The 18,517-nt window shown below is 38.6% G+C and overlaps 1 protein-coding gene across 3 annotated transcripts in view; it reads right to left on the reverse strand.

The window, feature by feature from the left end:
- Positions 1–18,517, reverse strand: part of LOC141912057 (tRNA-dihydrouridine(47) synthase [NAD(P)(+)]-like) — a 64,409-nt gene that overhangs the window by 37,055 nt on the left and 8,837 nt on the right. For all 3 annotated transcript variants that reach the window (XM_074803235.1, XM_074803233.1, XM_074803234.1), the window contains exons 2-6: positions 10,231–10,996; positions 9,794–9,835; positions 9,557–9,709; positions 9,179–9,295; positions 643–819 (exon numbers count right to left, since the gene is read on the reverse strand). In XM_074803235.1, coding sequence (XP_074659336.1) covers positions 643–819; positions 9,179–9,295; positions 9,557–9,709; positions 9,794–9,835; positions 10,231–10,996 — 1,255 coding nt within the window. The remainder of the gene's footprint in view (positions 1–642; positions 820–9,178; positions 9,296–9,556; positions 9,710–9,793; positions 9,836–10,230; positions 10,997–18,517) is intronic.

Consider the following 18,517-nt stretch of genomic DNA (forward strand, 5'->3'; position numbering starts at 1 on the left):
TGGAATTGAATTTTCAGATATATGAACTACCTCCAAGGCGCGGATGCAGGATTTGCAGGGGTTCATCAAAAATGTTAATGGTAAACTGCCGACTAAAATCTCTAATGATAGGGGGTTTATACGGCATATCATTTGGCCAAACATAAGATCATATGGTACTGGCTTTTTCTTGAATACAATTCCTCATGACGATCAAAAATATTTTTGCTACGACCCATGAAACCTCCCCTCTGGATCCGCGCCTGCCTCCAGCACTTAATAGTTAGAATTAATCAGCACTGAAAGGGTTAATAACCAAACAGAGGTTCAGCTAGCACCCTTTAAGTTATCAGTGTAATCGTGGTTATGGATTTTGATGGCCATCATCTACAGCGGACTACTCCTTAGTCAGTACCGCTTATAATCTTGGTGTCAATGGTAATTACTGAAGTTAAAACGCTGTGGGCTCAGTGAGTTGAATATGCAACTAAATGGAAAGAAACCATTCCAAGCATGACAATTCAATCAAATGATGTTTGAAATATCCTGTGGTTGTACAAGGTAATTATCTATTGAAGGCATCTGATACATACATTGTACTTGGAATCATATTTGAATTTGATATGAGAAACTTACATTTTCCAATCAATTAGCTGAACTTACCGTGATGAGAGATATTCCAGAGTCACGTAACATTGGGATAAGATCATGCGCTGTATTGTCATTTTCCTTCACCCCTGTTCGTAATTTAACTGTCAAAGGTATATCCATCACAGATGTCATACCCTTTATGATTTGCCTAAACCTGCTCATCCTGGTCATTAAAGCGGATCCAGCACCCTGCAATGCAAATGAGAACAATACAATAACATGTGAAAAATAACTAGGGGTCCGGGGACACCATGCCCACTTGGGAAGTGGTTTCAAATGCTCAACGATCGAACAATTTCAATATTCAACGCCCCCTGGTGACCATATACAAAAACCAATGACCTTGAAACTCACCACAATCATAGAACATGTCAGCAGCTACGATTTTGTAATGGATTGTGATAACAAAATATGATTCGTTACAAATTTAATATGGAAATTCTAAGTTATTCTACTATTCAACACCCCCTGGTGACCATATTAAAAAACCCAATTACTCACCACAATCATAGAACATGTTATGAACTACGATTTTGCAATTGATCATGGTAACAAAATATGCCTAGGTTCCAATATAATAAGGAAATACTAGGTTATTCTACTATTCAACTTTTTCCCACCTACGAATGAGTACTGGTGACACCAAGATGGCCGCCAATTGCGTCATAATTGGCTTATCAAAAATACCTGTCTCAGGTATAAAATATCCCATTCTAAAGAATACCCATCAGCAAATGCAATGAGAAATGGCAAACCAGTAGGAAGCCACAGGACTCAGAATTCGGGCCAACATTGACATTTTTGGGCACTTAAAAGGTCCAAGGACAACCATTGTGAGACCGATCGACCCAATTTTTGTTATGCTGATGGGCCCTGGGGGGGGGGGGGGATGGTTTCAAATAAATACGAAAGATCAAGGAAATTGGTAGAGGCGTCTTCAAATTTTCCCTCAAAAAGCTCAAAAACGTGTAAAAAGTAACGATTTTGGTGAACAATGACTGCCAGTCGGCCATCTTGATTCTGAAAGGGCCAGTCTTTGGGCTGAAGATGTGTCTAGGGTAGATACATGTATAAACCAAATATCAAGACATTACCTTGAAGCATCTTCAAAACTTCCCAAAATAACTGGATTCCGTCTACGGATGGACAAACGGACGGACGAGGGACGAAAAATGAACGCAATAGCCCGCTGGGACTTAAGTCCCTAGTGGGCTAAAAATATACAAATAGGGCCTACTTGCCACAGGATTCTTCGGATATCTAGCATGCAACATCACTAAGATCCACTATTTTGGTGAGGTCAGCCCAGTAAACCGGGATCCCATTAGTCTGGGGATCTGTTAGTCCTGGATGTAATGGTAAGTTTATTTTGGGATCACTAGAGGATTTCCATTATGAGGTTATGGCGTTATGGTTATGGCCATTATGGCGTTCACACAACGTTATTCAGACCGGTCCAAATTGGTCCGGGCTACGATCTAATGTTGATGCGTCCAAATATATCATAAACTGCATCAAAATTTTCCAAATTTGGACCGGTCAAGGTGCGGACCCATTTACACCAGTGTAACTAGTTGTCGTGTGAACGCGGCTATAGTGTTGTATCCAGAGGGATCTTTTATCTATATTTTCTTTGATGTACCTTACCATAGACAGATGAAAATAAGAAACGAAATTCTTAATATGGACCTTCCTAAATTCACATGAGTGCATGTTAAATCAGCATCAAAATAAAATATTGGTTCTCGAGATAAGAAATTATAAGCAGAACAAATGAACAAGAGCCCGAAGGGGCACTATGGCCAGCCTGTCAGCTTTTCATGAAATGGCAAATGATGCATTCTGTGGGTTGAATTTGTCCAAATACACTCCCAGCTCAGAATAGTCGATCCCAAGCTAATAATTTACACAATTCAAATGTGTTTTCAAAAGTAGCACAGACAGCGACTGGAGCTGGCAGGAACAAATACCTCAGATAAATCTTTTCCCTTAGTTTTATTGATTTGAATGCGGAATAGAATTGAATTTTCTGAAATTTGCTCAATAAAACAAAATTGAATTGGATTTGATATTTTTGCCGAATAAAATTTGATTGAATTTGCAGTTTGAGCACATGGCTAATTAGCATATCAAGGTCATCTATCCGATTTGAGAAAAAGCTATTTCCCCAGACTTTGCACAATTGTCAATGATGTTTTCTGTAGTGCAAATAAAAATATTCTTCCCAAAAACCAAATCAACTGAAGATTTCACAGAAATCGATATGGAAATACAATTTCAGATCTTAAAACCAGAAAGAAACTTTCCATGATGGGTTTCTGTGTAATTGTTTCTGTTTCATTCACCGAACTCGCTGTCAAAAAGGCGATTCTCGATATAAATAGTAATGGGTTTTCCCCGCGGGATACCCGCTTTTGGAAAGGCACCTGAATCGATGCTACGAGTTTGAATCCCAATATTTAGACGTAATTTATTATTCTTTGAAATAAATTCTTAGAATTTCTATTTATGATAGGATGTGCAGGTTTGGTTTGATTTGGTAATGATGTTAATAAAAGTTAACCTCTTAAGGTATTGTTTTCTATCTATTATTTGTGACGGATTAGTTTCGATGCTCCTCACAACCCGCCCCACCACGTGTCACTTATTCACGGACGCGCGGATTGTATCATTTGTAATAGGTCTACCACATGAAAGAGTCCATGGCCTGCCGTAGAATAGTAGGGCCTACCGATCACGCTATGTGCGATGAAAGTAGTGTTTGAAAAACGTCAGACGAAACCCATCAATAAAACCCGGACGTAAAACGGTAGACGATACAGCAGGTTCACGTGAACATCTGCTGCTGATCTCTGCGGCTAAGCCAATCATAGAGGAGTCTTTGCTTTCTGATTGGCAGATATTTTGGCAATCAGATTTTCTTGAAAAAGCTCATATAAATTTAAACGAGGCCCTCTTTCAAAATTCAGCTTCATAGGGGTTGGAGAATGGATAATGCTCTAATGAATGAATTGTATGAATATATGCTCAGTTACACAGTCAGAGCCTTTATTCTGGAAACCATGTCATTTAAATTCGCTCCATTTGTATCTGTCTATTGATAAGATCTCCATCACACACGACTGCATGCTGATTCATCATGAATATGAATATACATGGACATGGCAATGGGTTTTTCCCACACTCTCCATGTTCATGGTGTGACGATTTCTATACACTGTGTATGAAGTAAGTTAGACAATTTATTTTTGTAATTGAACAATTTCCAAGATTCACTCCCCTCTTTACCAGTTTTACAGGCCTTCTATAAAATTCACTGCATTTCACGACCGGCCGCAACGAACCCTGGCATTTGAATCATTTGCAGTTTCCAAGAAAACTTTAAATAGACCACACGACGCGCACTTTTCATATACATGCACAGTTCAATATACCGGGGTAGCACATAGCAGCGAGTATATGTGTCATGCACGTGTGAACAGGGTTCATAGCCTCCAGACCCAACTTAATTCAAGTACTTTCAAGGACCTATTTCAACAAAATTCAAGTACTATTTTCTGAAAAATACCATATAAACACTAGTATTTAAGGCGAATTTATTGCAATGAAAATTCCTTTATTGCAGAAATTTAAAAGAAGTACAAACGCAAATCATCATAAAGAAACATCCACGCGTAGCAGAGCACTTGATAACTTTGGAATCTTTCAGCTTTATTTTAAGAAAGATTTACTACATGTATCAGAAATTAATAACTTTAAAACAAGAAATCTGTGGGCCTTTCAACGGAACTACAGGTAGACCTCGCCATCAAAAAGCCATACCATCGAAAGCAATAATAACAAAATTATACAAAATTGAATTACAGCTCATCGACCTATTTACAATCGATTAATTTGCTCCTTTTGAGTTTCGATGGCTGAAATTACATCGGCCAACTCATGTGACATGTCTTTAGCCGAATTTCTCATGGTCACAGATTTTAAAATGAGCTCATGAGTTTCACTTTGTTTGCGAGATTTCACCTAGCTTCTGTTGAAATTGGTCTGCGTTGAATCCAACTTTTGTATGATTTTGACCAACCAGGCGTCAGAGAAATGGCACTTTCTCATACTGGCCTATCTAATTTTGAATCCAACAAATTTCGATGACCGGCTTAAACGTCTAAATGATAACAGCTTAACGCTTAATCATGATGAGCTCGGGATACCCTGACATAAAAAAATCACTTTTCGTTATTTAATGCTCCAAAGATCGTCAAAATCAAGAACTGTCTTTATTTTAATTTGAGGTCATTATTTACTACCAATAATCTATTTAGAATTATTTTGAATAGTCTCACACGTGGTTGGCAGTGCGCGGGCGTATTGAAGTCAATACAACAAACTAATTGACAAAATTTGGCCAACATAAAAAATTCAAGGACTTCCTATGATTTTTACTGAAATTTTGAAAATTCAAGCATTTTCAAGGCCTTGAAAACGCATTTTGTGATTCAAGCACTATTAAGCACTTTCCAGGATCGCTACGAACCCTGGTGAAGCATGAATATACGTAAAAGGACATGTGTTCTTCCGAAACGAAATGTAGGTTCCAACATCCAATAAATAACCAACTTGATAAATAAGCAATGGATTCCAATGAAATTCAATACGTTAGCGATGCTTTTATATTTCTGCATTGAATGTTTTAAAAGTTCCAGAGAGAAACTAAGCCTCGTTTGGAAGTTATTTTGTACCAAACGAAGAAAGTTTCATATGCGATAGCAAAATGGCCTTTGCTAAAGCGAAAGTCCATAATGTCCATAATGATGGTATCAAGGGAGGCAGGACATATCATCCAGTGTGAATAACTATATTTTCAAATTGAGAAATCTTTATTTGTTTCAAAATTGACAAATAAATTGCCCATGGGCAAAGTGTGGTTTACCTTGAAAGCTCGAGCTAAAAACAAATTTTTCACCTTTGGGCTTTTTTACATGGAAAAAATATCGCAAAACTAGGGGTCCAGGGACACCATGCCCACTTGGGAAGTGGTTTCAAATGCTCAACAATCTAACAATTTCAATATTCAACGCCCCCTGGTGACCATATACAAAAATCAACGACCTTGAAACTCACCACAATCATAGAACATGTCAGCAGCTACGATTTTGTAATTGATTGTGATTACAAAATATGCCTCATTACCAATTTAATATGGAAATACTAAGTCATTCTACTATTCAACGCCCCCTGGTGACCACATTCAAAACCCAATGACCTCGAATCTCACCACAATCATAGAACATGTCATGAACTACAACTTTGCAATTGATCATGGTAACAAAATATGCCTAGGTACCAATATAATAAGGAAATACTAAGTTATTCTACTATTCAACGCCACCTGGTGACCATATAGAAAAACTAATGTCCTTAAAACTCGCAACAATCATAAATGATGTCATGAGCTACAACTTTCCAATTGATTGTGGTTACAAAATATGCATAGGTACGAATATAATAAAGAAATGCGAAGATATTGTATTATTCAACGCCCCTGGTGGCCATATACGAAATCCAATTACCTTGAAACTCACCACAATCATAGAACACGTTATGAGCTACAACTTTCTAATTGATTGTGGTAGCAAAATACGCTTGAAGATGTGTCTAGGGTAGCTACATGTGTAACCCAAATATCAAGACATTACCTTGAAGCGTCTTAAAAACTTCCAAAAATAACTGGATTCCGTCTACGGACGGACGGACGCTCGAACGGACGGACGACAGACAAAAAGTGAACGCAATAGCCCGCTGGGACTAAAGTCCCAAGTGGGCTAAAAAACATCTACGTTGTGCACGGGAAATTTGTCTAATAGCGTAGATTTCAAGAATTATTCTAAAATTATAACTTCGTCCAGAGCGTCATCTCTGTGTTAAAATTGAAACAGTACATTGAATATGTGCGCGCTTTTACGTTACCAGCTTTAATACAGTCACTGTTAGAATGAATGGCAGCTTATTGGAACACTGCCTGTTTCTTGGAAACTTAAACTAGGCCACATGTCAAGGCATGTTTTCACACGATGCACACTAGAATTCAAACATACGTAGCTCATACGCCGGCAGTGGGTCGGTCGGTCGGCCGTTTTTATCAAAAATAAAATTTATTTCAATGAATCCCAGAAAAAAGTTTTCACTCGGTACCTCTGAAGTCGAGTTGGTCGGGTTACGACAAACAGACCATTATTTTGGGATGGCCTAAAATTCATATGATGTCACATATCAGAGGGTGGCTGAATATTAGGTCTTGGAAACCTCTTCCAATGTTGGCCACGGAAGCTAAAATACCGGTACAGAAGTAATCGGCTATTAGATCGTTTTAAATCCAGGAATTTACCACTACAATATTCAGACCTCGACAGACCTTATAGTTTGCTGCTTAGTATTTTCAGGTCACAAAAAATAACAATTTATTACAAATTCTATCGAACAGAAAACACAGCGCTCATCTTCTGCTACGATTATTCAGCCTATTTTCAAGTCAAACGTTCACGCGTTAAAAGGCTGGCTTATGTCGACAAGCAACATGACGCCTACCGACGCAACTGGGTTTATCGCCGATTAGCGGCAACTAGCGGCCTACGAGAGGCCGTCAGTTGCTGCTCTATCGGTTCGACATAAGCCGGCTTGCGACGGCAACCCGACGCCTACCGACTCGTCGCAAGCCGTATCTAGCTAGTTGCCCATGTTCTACTCCGGCCTACGGTAGGCGGACAGTTGCTTTCAATCGCAACCGACATAAGCTCATCTGCGACGCAGCAATTGAGCGCAGCAATTCCAGCCAATGAGAGACCACATATACATAGTACAAATTATGACCGCTAGTTAGCGTCATTAGTAATTAGTCATTAACTTTCAAAATTCAAGCAGTTCCATACGTAAACCAAACTTTCAGCATGGCAGATGATTGACTGAAGATCTAGAAACGAAATTGGTAGAATTATGGGGTGACCTGCCATCTTTATATGATGTCGCTAGCACATTGTATTCAAAAGAGAATCAGAAAGAATAAGATCTTAAAGAAATAGCTTATCTACTGGAATTAAATTTCCTAATAATTCAAAATAATTCAAATCTATTGTCAAAATGCTTATCACGTGATCATCGGTGGTCCGTCCGCTAAGTTGCCAGTAATCGTACCGACATAAGCAGGGAAGCAACTGGGCGGATCTAGTATCCCGCTAGTCGGCCTCAGTTGCTGGGAATCGGAGCGCAGTCGACATAAGCTGGGCTGCGATCGCGGTCGCTCTCAGTTGCGTCGGTAGGAGTCGGTAGGCGTCGCGTTGCATGTCGACATAAGCCAGCCTTTACAGCATCACTGTAGTGTACTGTACGAGCTTGTGTGTGTGTGTGTGGTGTAGCACTCCGCGTGCATGTGGAGGCCTAGTGTAAGTGAATATTCACTTACACCTCAATGTCAATCAAAACAATCACCGGGTATTAAAATGAAACAATACCTATGGCAGATGAGTGAAATAATTACATCCTCACCAGCAATGAGCATTTGAAATCGGCACATATACGGCACCTAGTCCAATGAAACGTACGCCATTCTATAGCTTTCCCATAATTATTTTAGTAGCGCCAGAATTCCCCGTATATCCCAAAAACAGCCAATCCCATTCCCATTCGCTCGTAGAGACGACGCCCCCCAATCGAGGTCATTGCAATTTTATACGCGAGAGCTAAGAATTTTCCCGCCAAAAACGTTTTTCGTAGAATTTTAACTCAGTTGACCATGTCATCGACGAAGGTTCGCCATGTCTTCAATCGCATCAATTATACGTCGTTTAAGCCGAGAACCAATGAAACAAATGCTCAAATAAAAAAATGTACCGCGATTTTACATGAATTGGCTCAATGCCAACATCATATCGCTGACAAAGGTAAACCAAAAATGCTACATGAGTGAAGATACAGTACCTTAATACATAATACAGTATAGACCCATCCCTAGGAGAATGTAAAATCACTTTTTCTCATGCTCCAGTTAGCCAATAAGCTACCTTTATAAAGCCATGGGTAATGTGAAGTAAGAAAAAAATAAAAAAGAATGATACATGAATCAATTGAAGAAATTACAACGAGTAAGAGAAAACAAAGATTTTTTGTTTATTGTTCCCTATACTGGGTAATCAGTGTTCTGATGATTGGTCAGTAGTGTGTTGACAGGTATGAACAGTGGCCTCTATCCAGCGGTAAGAGTTTAGCATCTTGACTAACTGATCAGTGGTCAGCAAGTCCCTATTGACCAGTGCTTAGTCAGTGTTACCTGGCCTATTGAATGTTCAACAATTACAAACCTTTTTGGTCAATTTTCAAGAGTCATCAATTGAGCATTTTTGTTTTTGTTTTGAAGTTAACCACCCCTTTAATGAAACTGGTCCCTGGGGCAGACGCCCCAAGTGGGCTTCACACTGAATGCAAATGGGCTGAAAAGCAACATCTCATTCAAAATATAGATGTGTAGCAAAACAAAACATTGCTCATTTGTAGTACATACCTTATTGAAGACAAGATCAATAGGACATCCACAGTTGATATCAACAAAATCTAAACAGACTTTTGATTGTATGAGTTCGGCACATCGAGTCATACTGTCTACGTGACTACCACAAAGCTATAAACATATACATACGATACAGAACAAATCAGCTTAAGCTTAGTTCAAAATACATTGTTACATCAACATACAATTGGACTGGAACTAACTCATCATGCACTGTACGGTAGTCAGGTATAAATTCATGAAAGTAGAATTGGCAGATATATACGTTTTAGGATCTATTTCTTACACATTCGAGATCCCATGATGTATCATTATAGTAATTACTTCACTAATTTTTAATGACATGGAATTCACTAATGGAGCAATTATTACCTGAGCACCAAATATATCTTCAGATGAATGACGTTTTAAGAGAGCCCATTCAGATTGTTGCCCTTGTAGCAGATTTGTGGCCATAGCCATTTCACCACAAGTAATATCAACTCCATATTCTTTACATACTCGACGAAATGGCAAATTACCAACCTATAACAAATGAATCATTGAGAAATGATACCACACAAATATGAAGGAAGAGGGTATTTAAATAAATCGTTTTCTTATACATACTGTGGTCAAAGGAGCTAAATAGAGTTTGTTGCTAAAGTCGATCTGAAAACCGAAATGAAATAAATGATAAAAAATTTCTATGTACCAGGTTAGTCAGAATGAAACTGAAAACAGTCACGCAATAATATTTGTGGATCAAATATTTCAGGATTCTTAGTCATTAGCCATTTTGCATGGACAAATATATGGGTTCAAAGTTAGGGGGAACAGAAGGGATAACATTATTAAATGATAATAATAAATAGGAAATGTCAAAACACTGCATGTTCCTTTCATGACCTTCAATCAAATATGACAGGCTATCCATGCACCTAATTGAGTCATGATTGTACTGAAGCCAAAATCCCAGTGTCTATCTTTTCAACTTGAAAAATAGTACTAATTCTGATTGAATTAAATCTGTTGGAAGTTCTTTCTTCTATTTATGGATGACTTACGGTTTTTTTTTCATTCGGACGCAGTCGAATGACATCTTCGTCGGTAAGAGCTCCAGCTCGAGAAGAATGATTCACATCAAGTTTAACATCACCGCTATCAATACATCCTGCATTGGACTGAACATTAGCAGTTACACAATCTGCCTGGGCTGATACGTTTTGACTTGTAGATGTGATCATTGTTTTTGATGTTACTTTTGTTTCAAATTGCGGGACGATATTTTCTGCTTTGAAAAATATTTCCGACCGAGGGAAACAGTGTCGTTTTTGTCGCAAAGCTACCTGTAGGCCTTTGTTGAAATCATATCGGTATTGAAAATCATTTTTCGATTTACACAATAGTTCATCATTGACAACGTTCTCTTTCTTGTCAGTCAAATGAGAAGATGCAAAACGGCAAGTTACACCGAATCGACAATATCCTGTCTGCTCAAACACATAACAACTAATCCCTAAGTCATTAGGTTTAGTCTCAAAATATTTGTCAACATCGTGTAAAAATCTACATTTATCTCCGTAGCTACAATGAGTATCATTGACAATCGTCGGACACAGCCGGCTGGCAAAATTCAATCGATTATGTTTACGACGATTTTGGTTTTTCCCAATTAATTTGAATCGTTTGCCTTTCCGCTTTTTACTTGGTGGTTGCCCATCATCTTCAGTGCCTTGGTCCACATTTTCTGATGATTCGAGCAATTGCTGTTTAGCGTCCGACGTTAAATATTCCATAGACAGTTTCGTTTTGTGATCTTTGTCAATGTACCTGAAATTACCATACATAAAAAACAGATTTTTAATATTCAAACAATTAACAAAATTACCAAACTAGAAGAAAATCTGCAGAAAGAGGCATTTTTTACGTAGAACTTCCAACATTTCAATTCACTGCACGTGAATTTAGTAGGAGCTTATCAAAAACGCCTATGAATATGTGCTACGTGATCACCTGTGCATGTAAAAACGATGTGAGATCTCGGGAAATTGACCCGTGCCCGTAAATGTCCTTGCACTTGAAAATTTGAAAACTTTAAAATCAGTCTCTGTTATTTTTTGGCACCCTTCTATGATAATCATACGCCCCTACAAAAGAATTTGATCTATGTCGTCCCAATAAGTTGAAATACTACCAGTACGTCAATACTTGTATAAATGGAGAGTCAGACGAACGCTTACGTCATATAAACTTATTACATACGTCAATATTTGTAGAAACGGCTAACCACGGAGCGGGGCAGTGCCGTTCAGGTAAGCCTATAAAAATGCTTGGATTTCCCGGCATGTTAAAAATTTAACTAGGGGTCCAGGGACACCATGCCCACTTGGGAAGTGGTTTCAAATGCTCAACAATCTAACAATTTCAATATTCAATGCCCCCTGGTGACCATACCAAAAACATTGAAACTCACCACAATCATAGAATATGTCAGCAGCTACGATTTTGTAATTGATTGTGATAACAAAATATGCCTCCTTACCAATTTAATATGGAAATACTAAGTTATTCTACTATTCAACACCCCCTGGTGACCATATGCAAAACCCAATGACCTTGAAACTCACCACATTCATAGAACATGTCATGAACTACAACTTTGCAATTGATAAATGAGGAAATCCCACACTTTGAATTTTAAAATTATACGAACAAATTTATTATTTTAGATTTTTGGCATGGCTATGAGGAATCCACTTTCCCCTGTTTCTAGCTGGTTTATTTATGGAACATGTCGAAAGTGAAATTCTTCCTCCAAAATTTGGCGACGTTACGTTGATGATATTCTTTGTTTAGTTTCCCCCAATTTTAATGTGAATTGTTTCTTACATTATTTGAACTCTTTATATCCTACTTTGAATTTCACTTTTGAGTGGGAAGAAAATAACTGCATCCCGTTTCTCGATGTACTCATTCATAATTTCAAAACAAATTTGAAATTCTCTGTATATAGAAAACCGACTAATGCTGAAGCTTATCTTCATTTTTTCTCATTTACTCCTTTGAACATCAAAATTGGAATAGTCCAAGGATTATTTCTACGAGCTCTACGTATTTGTGATCAAATGTTTTAAGATAAAGAAATCAAACATATAAGAACTGCTCTCAACAAACTAGCCTATCCAGACAAAATTTTGAACAAAGCTTATTTCAAAGCCCGAATTTCTCACTTTGGACGTAATGACCTGACCACAAAACGCAGAGCTCAAAAGAATATTATAATCCCGTATTTACCTATTTTGGAACGCTTTAAATCCACATTAAGCACCATCGACACTAGATTAGTCTTTCAGTATAATAACAAACTCACTAATGTTTTAACCAAAAATAAACCCAACAGTGAGCTAATTGAGTCCGGGGTTTATAAGATACCATGTAAAGATTGTAAAATGATGTACATCGGCGAAACGGGATGTAATCTTAGTCAGCGTATTAAAGAACACAAAATAGATATCCGCAACCAAAAGCCTGAGAGTGGAATAGCAAATCATGTCTAAACAACCAATCACCAATTTGACTTTCAGAATTCGAAACTTATTTATCCTTGTAAAGATTTTCATAAGAGACACATAGTGGAATCAGCCCTTATATGGAAACTTTCGAAATCCAATTTATCTACTCATTTAAATACTGGTTTTTCTCCACACAACCAATTATTATCCAGACACATCAACTCTTTATTTGATTTGGGTTAATGTCACTATGTGTCACTCTGTTATCGCCTCTTCAGTCCACTTCACTTAGTTACATAATTTGTTTTTACTCTGAACTGTTTAGAATTGATGTGGTTTCTACGGTACCCCTTGATGTTTTATTGCCTGGTCTTTTTATCTTTAGTTTTGACACACTGCTTCTATTTTAGATCCTGTGAGTTTATATGCTTTGTTACTTGTTTTTCTGGTCATTCCACCTGATGATGGCTGTTAGTCAACAGCCGCAACGTTGTGGTTTCATTATAATAAATTTGATCGTAGTGGGATTTCCTCATTTATCTACAGTATACACGGATTATAGTGTTTATTCGACAACTTTGCAATTGATCATGGTAACAAAATATGCCTAGATAGGAGCCTACCAATCTCTAATAATACTAAGTTATTCGTAACTATTCAACACCCCCTGACCATATAGAATAACTAATGTCCTTAAAACTTGCCACAATCATAGTTGATGTCATGAGCTACAACGTTGCAATTGATTGTGGTAACAAAATATGCATAGATACAAATATAATATAGAAATACTAAGTTATCGTATTATTCAACGCCTCCTAGTGGCCATATACAAAAAGTAATGACCTCGAAACTCACCAAAACCATAGAACAATTTATGAGCTAGAACTTTCCAATTGATCGTGGTAACACAATATGCTTAGGTAAAAAAATCAAAAATACCCCTTGTATAAAACATCCCTTTCCGAAGAATACCCATCACAAATTGCCATGAGAAATGACAAACCAGTAGGAAGCTACAGGACTCAGAATTTGGGCCAAAATTGACATTTTTGGGCACTAAAAAGGTCATAGGAAGGACATCTTGAGTCCGATCGATCCAATTTTTCTGATGGAGATGGGCCCTCAGGGGTTCAAATATATACAAAAGATCAAGGTAATTGATTCAAGCGTCTTCAAAATTTCCCTCGAAAAGTTCAAAAAGTGCTGATTTTCTGAACAACAATGGCTGCCAGTCGGCCGTCTTGATTCTGACAGGGCCAGTTCTTGGGCTGAAGATGTGTCTAGGGTAGATTCATGTATAAACCAAATATCAAGACATTACCTTGAAGCGTTTTCAAAACTTCCCAAAATAACTGGATTCCGTCTACGGACGAACGGATGGACAACGGACGAAAAGTGAACGCAATAGCCCGCTGGGACTAAAGTCCCAAGTTGGCTAAAAAGACAAGGAGCCAACTCTCCGTCAGATCAGTCGATAGGTATGTCACTTCTGAATTCTGTATATATCATCAATACAATACTCGTCAGCACAATCATCCCCAAATCGCTCACCATAAGAAAAGCACTAAATAAAAGTTTCCTCAACTTAATTCCAATAGTGTGGCAAAATTCCAATAACAACCTTAAATCAAAATAAAGGACAAATGGCCCAGAATATCACCGACATGATAATCTTGAGAAGCAAAAGGGAAGAAAGCGTAATATGCTTTCAAAGAAGTGGCGTGGCTGCTGACCTGGTCCCAATAAGTAATTGGTCAGGAAGATCTCATCGAGAGAACAAGTCTGGCATTGTTAATCTTACCAGTCAATCCTGTGACGACATTTACCTGTGCATTTGAAATTGGGGTGGAGGGGGGATTAATCAAAGCTTAGTTGACAAAGAACCGTGAGATGGAGAGGTAACACTTCATATAAAATAAATAGTTTAGAGGTATAGGCTGTTAGATATGTGGACTTGGGCTTTTTGGGGTTAGAAAAATTGACGGGACAGCGAAGGGATACCGAGCTCGGTTGAGCGTGTGCGTGGATTGTGTGTTTAGGAATTAGTCTTTTACAATGCGTGTAAGAGGCCTTACTGGAAATTAAGGTGATTATCAAATGGTAGCAGAGCGAAACAACTAAATTTGATTGGTAGTGCGGTGAGCTACTAAAAAATTGCTGGTACATTTCAAAATGGCGTCAGTTGCCTACAAAAATCCGCCGCTGTTGGATAAAGCGACGGATTACCAATCGTGGAAAGATGAGATTGAGATATGGAAACTAGTTACGGATTTAGATGTCAAAAAGCAGGCTTTAGCAGTGACGTTGACATTACAAGGACAAGCGAGGGCTGCTGCTCTTGAGCTGTCAACGGCATCGTTGAATGCTGACGATGGAATGAAATCTTTGCTTACAAAATTGGATACGGTTTTTAAGACTGGTGACACGGATATTGCATACTCAATATACACAGCTTTTGAGAAGTTTAAACGGACTGAAGGTATGTCAATTAATGATTATATAATCGAATTTGAAAGGCTCAACAACCGGTGTGTTAAACGCAACATGCAGTTACCGGAAGCTGTGTTGGCATTTAAAATCTTGGATGGAGCTGGATTACAACAAAAAGAGAAGCAGCTTGCTCTCACAGCTTCACCTACCCTCACATTAGCAAGTATGAAATCTGCTCTCAAGCGGATATTTGGAGAGGCAAAAGTCAAACAGTCTACTGATGACAATTATGATGAATTTCGACGTTATGGTACTGATGTGAAGGTCAAAGGTGAAGAACATAATACATTGTATGCAAATCAGGAAAATCGTGGTGCTCAACATAGATCTGGATTTGGCTCACGGGGCCGTGCAGGCTTTCAGACTAGACGCTCTAGTGTAACTAGCACGAATGTGCCGAGGGGCACGAATCCCATAGATAGATCTGGACGGAGAACTAGATGTGCTGTTTGTGGCAGTACTTTTTCACTGGGCTAAGAACTGTCCGCATAAGGCAGATGAAGTGCATGCTATGCAACACGAAGAGGTTTCTGATGAGGTTGTCCTTTTCACGAAGAGCTCTGGACAAGACAACACAATTTTCATGACAGAGGCTCTGGGTGCCGCTGTTATTGATACTGGATGTACTAGAACTGTGTGCGGTAAGAAGTGGCTCCATGATTATGTTGACTCATTATCACCTTCCGAAAGGGATAAGATTGTCGTCACATCTTCTAACAGGTTTTTCCGTTTTGGTGACGGTAGGAAAGTACTTTCGTCTGAGAATGTTATCATCCCTGCAAACTTTGATGGTCATACGTGCCGATTATCTACAGACGTCGTTATGTAGATCTTCCTCTGCTCCTTAGCAAAGCGTCATTAAAAAAAGCAGATGCCATAATAAATGAAGGTAATGATAAAGTCCATATGTTCGGGAGGAATATCAAATTGGAGCAAACTTCTATGGGACATTACTGTGTTAATATCTGTCGTGATAGATATTATAACGATGATTTTTGTAGTGAAGCGGTATTGATCCTTCAGACTGCTGACGATGTGAAGAGTAAAGAGAGGGCTATGTTAAAACTCCATCGTCAATTTGGACATGCTTCTTTAGAAAAGTTGAAAAATCTTCTAGAGAAAGCAGGAATCAGTGATGCAGAAACTCGTCAAGCTCTAGAAAGAGTCGTTACTCAGTGCCATTTATGTGAAAAGTACAAGAGAACATTAAGTCGTCCAACTGTCTCGCTACCCATGGCCTCAGATTGGAATGACACAGTTGCAGTAGATCTACATCAGTTAGGAGAATCATTATGGTATCTTCATATCATTGATCTCTACACGCGATACAGTGCGGGTGCTATTTTAAAGTCTAAAAGAGCGCATGATGTTATGGATGAATTCATTAAGCACTGGATTAGCGTTTTCGGCCCACCGAAAAGATTGTTCAGTGACAATGGTGGTGAGTTTATGAATGAAGAAATGATTGAAATGGGAGGACAGTTTGGCATCGAAATATTGACTACGGCAGCGTATAGTCCGTGGAGTAACGGAATTTGTGAAAGGCACAATAGGACACTAACTGAAATTGTTACAAAAATCAAGGACGATAGAGATTGTGACTGGGAGACAGCTTTAGCTTGGGCTCTAATGGCGACGAATACACTAAGTACTATTCATGGGTATAGTGCACATCAACTAGTTTTCGGCTGTAATCCCAACTTACCATCAGTCTTATGTGACAAACTGCCTGCATTAGAAGGAAGTACCACAGCTAATGGTATTGCAAAACACATTACGACTCTGTTTGCTGCAAGACAGGCATTTACTCAGGCTGAATGTTCTGAGAAGATAAGAAGGGCCCTTCGAAAACAGGTTCGAACTCACAATGATGAAATTTATAGAAGTGGTGACAAGGTGTTCTATAAAAGGCCCGACCAGTCAACATGGAAAGGACCTGCTTGAGTTATTGGCCAGGACGGAGTTGTGGTATTTGTTCGACATGGTGGTCAGCTCATTAGAGTACACACATGTCGGTTTAAAAAAGCTGTATCTGAGATTAATCATCAACCTTACGACCACAAACGTTATCAACAATAAGATAAGTTTGCCGTAAGAAATGAAACCCAACCGGCAGTTGTACAGTCAAATAATGACAGTGATGACGAGAAAATCAACAACGAACAGGATTCCAGTGATAACGAGAAAGTTGACGGCGCATCTACTGGGACTGCAGCGCGACTTGAAGAAATAGTTGTTGATAATATGTTATCTGAGAACCAGACTTTGCCCAACACGGTCGGAAATGTGAACAGTTCTGATGACGCTTTGAATCAGGGAGTGGTTGATAATGAGAAGCCAACCTTAAAAAAGGGTCAGCAGATTAAATTTGAAGTAAATGGAAACACACAGGTAGGGACCATCATAGGCAGAGCTGGAAAGAAAACTGGACAATATAAAGACTGGTACAATATTGCAACAGTAAATTCAGATGGCGAGAGATATCAGAGTTCAGTGGATATAAATCAGTTAGATAATCTTCAAGTTCTCGAACCAACGATTGACGATGCCGATGTATTAGTAGCGCAATATGGGATTTTTGACCAAGCTAAAGAAGCAGAGCTAAAAAGCAGGAAAGACCATGGAGTGTACAAAAGAGTCAAAGATAGTGGTCAGCGTGCCGTATCTACTAGATGGATCTGTAATATGAAAGAAAAAGAGGGTGTTCTGGTACCTAAAGCTAGACTGGTAGCGAGAGGGTTCGAAGAAAAAGAACTGTCTGCTGAAAGAGATTCACCTACATGTTCCAGTGAGTCGCAGAAAATAGCGCTAACTATCCTTGCTAAAAAAAAATGGCTGCCCAAGTCAATGGACATTAAAAGTGCTTTTCTCCAAGGAGACAACTTTGACAGACAAGTCTTTTTGGTAGGCTACCCCCTAAAGAATCCTGTGAAAATGGTTATTTATGGCAGTTAAAAAAATGCGTTTATGGTCTCAGTGATGCTTCTCTGTGTTGGTACAAGAAGGTAAAATCCACCTTGTCTGGTATGGGAGCAAGGATATGTCAATATGACCCAGCTGTTTTCTACTGGCTTGATGAGAATGGTCTACTTACTGGCATACTATTATGTCATGTTGATGATTTTCTATGGAGAGGTGATGAATCATTTGAAAAAACTGTTATCTGCAAGATTCGAGAGAAATTTATCGTTGGAAGGGAAGATGTACAGGCTTTCAGATATGTTGGTATGCATCTAAACATATCGCAAGATGTCATGACTCTCGATCAGGATTTCTATAAGCAAAATTTAGAATTCGTAAAAATTAGTAGTGTCCGGGCACAAAACCAAAGTGATTGTCTTACTGA

This window comes from Tubulanus polymorphus, chromosome 10 (assembly GCF_964204645.1).
Source record: "Tubulanus polymorphus chromosome 10, tnTubPoly1.2, whole genome shotgun sequence".
In the NCBI taxonomy this organism is placed as follows: Eukaryota; Metazoa; Nemertea; class Palaeonemertea; order Tubulaniformes; family Tubulanidae; genus Tubulanus; species Tubulanus polymorphus.